General features: G+C 39.5%; 1 protein-coding gene across 1 annotated transcript; it reads right to left on the reverse strand.

The window, feature by feature from the left end:
• Positions 1-7,850: 7,850 nt before the first annotated feature.
• LOC139729284 (allatostatin-A receptor-like) lies at positions 7,851-9,095 on the reverse strand. The gene has a single exon (XM_071640212.1). It carries the CDS (start codon positions 9,093-9,095, stop codon positions 7,851-7,853), a length of 1,245 nt encoding a protein of 414 aa, XP_071496313.1.
• Positions 9,096-9,470: the final 375 nt, after the last annotated feature.

Here is a 9,470-nt window from a genome sequence, read left to right on the forward strand (position 1 = left end):
TGTGATAGCATAAACCCTATTCCTGAGATCTAATTTTTCTATTAGTAATTCGAGCAAACATACATAACTCATCACGAGAAGACCGTTATTAACTGCATTTTTTTCTGTTTCCTGAGTGATTAAGTATATTTCGCGATTTGCCGAAACCACAAACGAATAGTTGATAATCGTATTGCTTCCTTATGATTGATCCGTGCATAAGATGAAGCCCTGGATATGATTATTACATCTCACCCATAGTTCATTTCTTCTGAGTTACTGCAAACATTCGACACAATAGCATGCATCATTAATCGCTGAAATATCCTTAAAATAGCCTCCTGTTATGCAAGAGTTACGAGCATAACGAATGTCTAGGTAGTGACAGATATTCATGTAAACAAATGATGCACAAGACAGAGTGGATTGGTGTGAATTGGATGTGCGAGTTTAACTTTAGGACTGTTTTAACCCACGAGCGCAGCGAGTGGATTTTAGACTGTTCCAAAGTTAAACGAGAACATTCGATTCTCACTGACACACGAAATAGGCCTGTGCATCACTTGTGTTATACAATGGGCCCGTAAATTCATGAAATACAACCATTTTCCCCATCATGCAAGACTTGAGCCATGCGTTTGGATTTTACCGGACACATGGCCGTGCGTTCAGATTTAACCGGACGCATGGCTCAGTGTGGATCAGTAAAGATCAATGCATGACAATTGACCAATCAGATTGCAAAGATTCTAAATCCCATTTTATAATGCGATATGCTTCTTAGTCATTAGACATCCATTGGTAGTGCGGAACCACATTTATTTATTTCCGTGTGTCTATTCATCTGCCAATGATGTGGAAAATAGAGGTATATTGATAACTTTTCTCACCCAATATCATAATCTTTCTGTTCCTCCAGGAGTGGTAGAGATGTCTCGTCCTCTACTCCGAGGTCAGGGAACGTCAAGAAGATGAAGAAGACAAGCGATATTGAGCTGCGGATGTTTAATGACAAAATTGAAACATCCATTCCAGATGGGTTGACCAGTACTGGATATGTGGAAGACGAGTCTATGTCACAGTAAACCATTATGTTTCGGGCATTTCTTTGTCTCTGTTAAAGGTGGTTGTGAACGATTTGCTGGAGTGTAGTGATTTAAAGAAGTTGGAGTTATCACATTTAATGAATATGTATAGGTCAGATGTATCACAGATTGGCCAGACAGCGAAGTTGCCACGCCCTTTTAGATTTGCTGCGCGGACGTTTGAGACGACGCTTGAGCTGGACGTTCTCCTCTTCCCTGCGTCGTGCTAAAAGTAGCTTTGTATTACGCTGACGCGCAACCTATAAAGAATAACACTGCATAACAAAGAATAATATAAAGAAAAAGATTGACATTGCAGATACCCCAAATCAAAACAAAAGTTACCTTAGGTGACCGATCATTTTTTTTTGTGCAGCCCCTAGGTTGTGGAATAGATTACCATTAGACATTCGGAAATGTCAGACTTTCAATAGTTTTAAATCAAAAGTGAAAACTTTTTTGTTTTAGCATGGGCTTATTTCTTTTTGTACTTCCCATGCAGCATTGTGCAACATAGGAATTTAAGAGCTCTTGAAGCGCAGTAGAATATATAGACGTAGTTTCTGCGCTTAATAAATGATTTATTATCATATTATTACTATTATCATAAAATGGCGCCCCCATATAATGGGTGCATGAAGTAGCTCCCTACGTCGTGAACTGAGCGGACGTAAAAATAGCACAGAACGCTTATATACAGTGAAAAACTCAGGCGCGCGAGCTATAAACAGATCAACTTTGATACGCGATTCTGCGCATGCTCAGACCAGGTCCGTCCCCCCCCCCCCCCCCCCCCCCCCTCTGAACGTTCCCATTGCTAAAATCTAAAGCTCCTTATTATACCAGAGGGCAGAGGCGCCACGTAGGCAGCAGTAATGGTTTGGCTAGTGTATCCAATGCCAGACTCTCTGTACAGGTTTCTGTTATCTTATGATTTTACAATGTGGAAAATGGTCTGATTTCAAGGATAAAGCTTGTCCAGAAGTCAACTTGCACTGAGAGTATCATTATTTTGGCTCATAGTCCAGCCCTGTGCACACTGGAACTAGTTCGGAGATTATTTACTCATTATTTGTCGGAGGAGAGGCATGGAGATATGATTAGCCTCGAATAATTTGAGAGCGTCACTACTGTTTTTTTTTTTTTTGTATTCAAGCTTGGTATGAAAGTAGCTATCAAGCGTGCTATAAAGGAGTGAATTTATAAGATGAATTTCAAACGTTGATCGTAACATGTGAAAGTATGTTTTTGCAGGTTAAGGTATTTTCCGTTTTGTAACTTCGTAGTGATCTGCTATAATGAGGATGTTTGGAGATTTGGTTTTATAATCAATGCACATTACGAAATCAGGCCGTATTTCATAAGCACATTGCGTGAAATCAAAGATTTGTTATTCAGATAGTTCAAGAAGAACAGTGTTTGGGTGCGTTCGCAATACACGCACATTACCCATGATTTAGCGGAAGTTGTACCCTGGAAGACAAACGTGTTATTATTTAATTTGATGTAGTGGGACAGTGCTGTTGTTTCCCGATACATGTATGTAGTCTGGAGAGTAAATAATTTTATTCTATATAAAACATATTATTTCTGACAACTTCGAATGCTATGTATAAAGTTTGGAGGCTTATCCCGTCACTGGTTAAGACACCTCGGGTGTCTCTCGTAAAGCCTGGCACCGTGCTAGGACTTTTGTCCTCTATGTGTTCGAGGCCCGTCCACCTACGGCGTCACGTATCCTAGGGCTGGATTAGTCTCCGCAGCACGACCTAACGTCGCCGCGCTGTGGGACGCCATTGTCGCCTCGACATTGAATTTTCCAAGCTATCTACGTTAAGCTCTTCGTTGTTTTTCCCACTCACGATGGATATCGATTCCGGAGTCTCGATCTTAAGTCAATACTTGAATTTTGTTATAAAAGTCACTTGGGAAACTGGAACAACATCCTTATAGTCCACCGAGCTTTCGTCCGAAAGCAAGTGCTGGCTCCAATCCTGGATTGGAGCCAGCACTTGCTTTCGGGCGAAAGCTCGGTGGTCTAGTGGAGATGACGCCTGTCCGGTGATCAGGAGGTCGTAGGTTCGAATCCTGCTCGAGTATGTACGCCCATGATTTTTTTATCATGGCTACTACTAAAACACTGATCAATTCAGTGCTTATTTACGTCGAAGTAGGGCAATTTGTCAATCAGTTGCAATGAAAACATCTCGACGGAAGAAATTCATGAATTTGAATAACATCCTTACAGTTGAAGTCTGGATAAAGACTAGCTTATAACTTGATAAACTATACAGGTCAATACCGTGAATTGTTATTAAATACCATTGTACAAGATGTCATAAACTGATAAGTAGAATGAAGAGTTGATAGTCAGCCTTTTAAAATGATATCTTTCAGCAGTATACAGTGATTACATTAATGAATGTATGTTTCAAATGCACGCACATAATGTACCGGGGATTTTATTTTGTTCCCCTTTCTAATGAAAGGTATATTTCATTTTGGGTGGTCAAACGACCTAATCTGGACGAATGAGTGAGTTAACATGTTAACATGCTGTAACATTCATCGTCTTTCGTTTGTGTGTGTGTGTGTGTGTGTACAATATGTGTGTGTGTTTTGTTCTTGTTTTTGGTGTTGTTGTTTTGTTTTTTTTTGGGGGGGGGGGGGGTTTGCTAATGTGAGGGCGAATAGATATCAAGTTCTTTCGAGAAAAAAATATATATATATTATATACATATATATCTGCAATGTTGGAAGAGGCATGACCAAGCTCGTAATAGGCAGCAGGAATGAAATGAGTGTTTTCATTCTTTGGGTGCATGGTGTATTGTGAACATGTTTGTTCAACCCTCCTTCGTGTGCCGATGTTATCAAGTAATCTTGATAATGGCCAAACCAAGAGAAGACGAAGAGAAAGAAGAAGACGTGAGAATACCAACAAGACGAACGTGAAGACGAGAAGATAAAATGCCGATATGCTCTAATTACTTGAAAATCAAGAATTAAGACATAATTATATTGAAAGACGTGTACTTTTGTGGTTTATACTTCTGCACTTATGTCAAATTACTCAGGCCTTGATTAAAGGACTTTCTAAAACAATTATCTCTTTAAAGATGAGCGTTTATCATTTCAGTACTTTTCTTTTCGTGACTCTGAATAATTTCAAATTAGATTGGATGCGTCCCCCCCCCCCCCCTTCAAAATGATTACTAACAAAGAAACAAGTGAATTCCACCGACATGTCCCATGTTCTCGGCTGGGTTCACTATTTTGAGCTGTTCGGTGCGTATTAGCCATTAACCTCCTAGCAGTAAGAAGGGACTTTGTGATAGCAAAGTTGGGTTGATTTGTGTGTGTGTGTGTGTGTGTGTGTGTGTGTGTGTGTGCTAGATACAGACTAAGAGAGATGTCAGAGAAGAAGAACCGGTTTGGGTCTATTCTTTTCTACATTACACGTCAAGTGGTCCGCGTTTCTATGGCTGAATCAAGGAAAGGTCTGATAAATAAGCTCGTGTGGGTGTCGAATTTTATCCTTACATACCTTGTTTCTAGCCACTCCGTTTCTTCCTCTTGTTATCTTTTTTCTCTTCTTCTTTTTTAAAAGATCACAATATCGCACTTTCAGACACATGAATTGTTCGCCTATACCTATAAGACTAAGCGTATTGGAACAGAATGATTGAAAGATGCTTCACAAGCACAGACACATAAACAATTAAAAAGGGGGGGGGGTACTCGTGCATCAAAGAATTGAAGAACATGTGTGTATATAATATTTGATGCAATATGCATTGTATTTCTGTTTCAAGGCACATTCAAGCATGCTCTATTTATTATACGAAATTGTTGATTACAGTCAGATTTGTCAACACGAGTAGAAGTTCAGTAAAATATTGCTGCCAATATTCAAACGATTTTTTTTTCCTCGATCATGTTTATTGGTTTTCTCTATCATCCTCATAATAATACACAAGGTCCCTCCTGATCATGTGATTGTTATGCAAACAACTCTACTGCGCATAGTGACGTGCGAAAAAAAAAATAATAACCCGAGGTTTTAAAGGAAAGGTAGAACGCTACAGCTAAATGTGACACATAAACTACGTTTGCGCGTGACTTCTGCTCGATAGTGAAAGAGGAAGGTGTTTTGCTTTCGCTCTTCCAGGGACGCATATGAATATATATATATATATATATATATATATATATATGTATATCACAATTTATATAAAAACAGTAACAAACGTTTCCACAGCTGTATCAATTGGATACAAGAATTTCAGAGTTCTACAACTTCAGGCAGCAGGTACAGTGTAATAACATTTAATTAGACACTTTGACCAGATACGTCCAGTAGAACTCAAATCTTTTCCTGTGTTTAGATTACGCTGCAAAAAAAAAAAAAAAAAAAAAAAAAAAAAAAAACTTATGACATCGTCTTGTTGGGTACAGTATAAAAAAAAAACCCGTAAGAAATGACGTTTTTGTTACCATAGTAGGAAAAGTGGCATAAATGTCGTGGGCAATTAAGCATTTCATCTTATTAGTGAAATACTGTACAGCGTGTCCCAGAAAAAACGAAACCGAGTTTCATTGCCATTTTTTGCGATCATAATAACATATTTGTTTTATGAGATATGCATGAATGGAAAGATTTGCTTCTCTTCTTTCATTTGATGCACAACTCATTGTTCATAATTCATGCATGGCTGAGTTAGAACAATAGAAAGTAATGCTACTAAATTTTCATTTGCACGAGCAAATGGCGACTTTTGATGAGTTTTTAAGGCTGTTTGGGCAATCCTTTGTAAAAAATGAAATCATGGCCTTAATATCCATTCTTTTTCCTTTCAAATGATATCTCATACGTAGAAAATGATCTGCACCTACTCGAGAAAACTTATTGTGGAAATATGTGTCCATTTTTACTCAGAAAGATGGATAGTAATCAAGGAGTCAGTTAGCTTTCCCGACGCCTGCCCGACTTGGCAGATAACAATGGCCTTCATGCTTCAGTGAATTTACACAAACATGAAGGGAGGGGTTAAAAGGGAATGTTACAGACGGTTCGGAATAGGGTCATAAATTAGCACATGATCCAACCACAGAGCAAGGGTGTTCATCAGTGTTCATCAATGTGATGGGGATGAAAGTAACTGAAAAAGCTTTCCGAGCCCTCCCCCCCCCCCCCATACACACACACAAAAAAAAAACAGAAGACGACTTTTTGCCCTGCACTTGTACCTTTGAAATGTTAGAAGCGCAAGTTCAGTGATAAATAAAGCGAAGAACACTCTCTTTCTTCTTCCCCTTCCCCTTCAAAAACTTCAAAACCCTGTCAGTGATGAAGGACTAAGCACGAGTGATGGAAATGTAGAGAGGAATAAAAACAGTGAAATAAGGTATAAAATCATCAAAATGTGTATCATTGTTGTTCGATTTCCCGTATAGCCATTGGACTGCGCGCAACCTGAGAATACTCACGATATTAGTCTTCAATTATTGATTATGTCTCATAGCTTATTCTAAATAAATGACAACAAAGGGCTGTCCGTCTCATACAGCATCCTCTGTAAATACCCCCTCCCCCCCCCCCCCCCCCCCCCCCAACAACATTCACTGTAGCACTGCGGTTGTTTTGTGTGAATTCAATAATGCAGATCCATTGTCTAATGCTATGTCGGGAGAGCTGAATGCTTGTTTTCTTCGACTATCCGTAGAATTGGCAGAAATGAAGCATGCTTTCATACAGATTTTTCTCAAGCATGCGTTATTCATATTTGACGCGTAAGGTCTCATATGAAAGAAGAAAATATGAATTTTTGGGTTAAGAACTTTATTTTTCGAAAACGTAACGTTAAAAGTCTGAAAAATTCACTTAAAGTCACCATTTGCGCGTGCAAATGAAAAATTGGTAGCACCACTTTTCATTGTTCTAACTCAGTCATGCATGAACAATGAACATTAAGTTATACATCAAATTAAAGAAGAAAAGATTACCTTCCCGTTGATGTATAGCTCGTAAAGAAAATGTATGATTTCAATAGTAAAAAGTTGCATGGAATCCCGGTTTCGTTTTTTTCTGGGACACGCTGTATAGGCCTAAAAAAGAGCCGTACTGAAACAAATTCATGTCTGTCACTCTAGGTGCTCTTATATAAAATAAGCATAAATGGACGGGATCTAAGTGCTCAAGAAAACCTGTGATGATACAATTACGATCAACTACTTTGTAAGGTAGCAGTGATAGAGGTATAGCTTTATACTATGATTTTTATAGGAAATACACAAGTTATTTAGAAAGTTAATGACATTAGTAGCTGTGATATATAGAGTATAACGAAAATGTTTTTATGTCTGTTTGCTAGTTTGCAGCTAGCTTTCACCCTATTCCAATGTCTGATTATGATTAGGCTAACACAATTTAAAAAAAATGTCGGTGCATTAAAAAACAAGTTTATTTTGAATGGTCAAGTTTGATAATCATATTGTAAATTTGATTAAAATGGGTCTGTCACAAAGTTATGAGTTCTAGGTGATCTAATATTTGTTACGTTTATCCTTTGATACCATCTTTACAACCACTGAATTAGCACTTTCATATATTACAATGCAAGTATAGGCCTACTTTAGTTGGTGCCTATGTGGTTGTACATATCAAAAGGAGCATGTTACACTGACGTCAGCAGACATTACGACTACACACATTCTATAGATTCCTTACAAAAATATCAATCCTACGTGCAACATGGTCAGAGTTGTTTTACCTCGTTTTCGGTCCTACATGTTCAGAGGCACTGACGTTGCGCCTAGGGCAGATCCGAAGAGGGATGTTTTACCTCCCGATCCCGAAGCAGTCACCATCTCTCGGATGGCAGCCCTGAAAGGAGGATGGCGCAGGGTGTAGATAATTGGGTTTATGAAGAAGTTCACAGATCCTACGGTGAAGAGAGCTAGCTGAAGAGGACTCTGGACGTAACTGTTTGGTAGTAAACCCAGGCTGAACAGAAGAAAACCAATCTGACTGGGACTCCAGCAGATGATGTAGATCGAAATAACGAGGAACATGAGGTTAATGACACGATTGCGAGCAACAACGTGAAAAGAGGGTTTATTGAGATTTATCCCTTGATCACCACTTGTGGCAGGAAAATGAACCTGATGACGATGTAGACGTACTGCCGTCATTGCCTGAGTGATCGCCATGACTACAGAGGGAACAACCATCCTGATGATGAAGAAGTATATTCCTACGTACATAGTGGCATGGGATGAGTGCACAAAAAAGGCGCATCTATCATTGCGTATACCATACAGATGTATAGGGGCGATTGCCATGGAAAGAAAGGATGCAATCCACACGGCCACGATGAACAGTCGTAAACGAGCTGGACTGAAGATTTGCCGGAAGTGGAGTGGGTTTGAGACGGCGATGTAGCGCTCCACCGAGATAACCATGAGTGTGTAGGAAGAAGCGATCGCTCCAACTAGTTTGAAGAATTCTGAATCAAAGACCTTGCAGTAGACCAGCCCCACCCAAGTATTTGGAATACTCCTCTCAATTGCAATAGGGAACGTGAGAGCAGATGTGATCAGGTCAGCTCCAGCCAACGCACCGACCAAAACATCGGTGGATCGATTTGATGATCGGCGTTGAAACAAAACGACCGTTACCAAGAGGTTCCCAGCTGTTCCTAACAGAGCAGCCAGGGTTTGTAAGATGACCCACCATGACCACTGTAACGGATACCACGCCCACACTATCTGCTTCTCTTTAAAGTCATTATCTAATTCGATCGATATGGTCTCGTTCAAAACGGAATGAGTACGGACATCTGTTCGACTCTGACTTCCAGTGGTCAATGACAGCTGAGATTTGAGCCTTTCCCCCACCAGTGTCACATCTTCCACTTCTTCCAAGCGAATAGACAGACTTGAAAATGTCTCATTGATATTTGCAGCAGTTTTGTAGCCAGTAACATTGCCGACATGTTGAAGACTGCCCTTCAGCAATTGTGTTGACATGACTACAAAGAATAATCCTCCTAAATCAATAAATCGCAGATTTTTTACCATTTCTTGATTTGTTGCCTCGCTCGCTCTCTCTGTGATTCAAACTATCAGTCTCTCAAACTATATTGCCTCAATATGGCTAACAGCCGATTCCGCATAAAGCAGCCCCAGATTCTACATGGGAAGGATCAAAGAAAAAAAAAGTAGATAAGAGTTTCATACTTGACAGGTTGTGCTTTTCTTCACCGTTTGTCGCTATATGATAAATGAATAGAGAGTAGCCGGTTCCGATCGTTTGAGTGTATGTGTTGCTATGCAAGCCCCCTTGTCTCAGCGAAGTTTAAAGTATAGAGGAGTACGATATTAGTATTGAGGTGAGTTGAGGTA

Source organism: Diadema antillarum, unplaced genomic scaffold, assembly GCF_040938485.1.
Source record: "Diadema antillarum isolate AM-2024a unplaced genomic scaffold, OU_Dant_1.0 seq00000233_RagTag, whole genome shotgun sequence".
NCBI lineage: Eukaryota > Metazoa > Echinodermata > Echinoidea > Diadematoida > Diadematidae > Diadema > Diadema antillarum.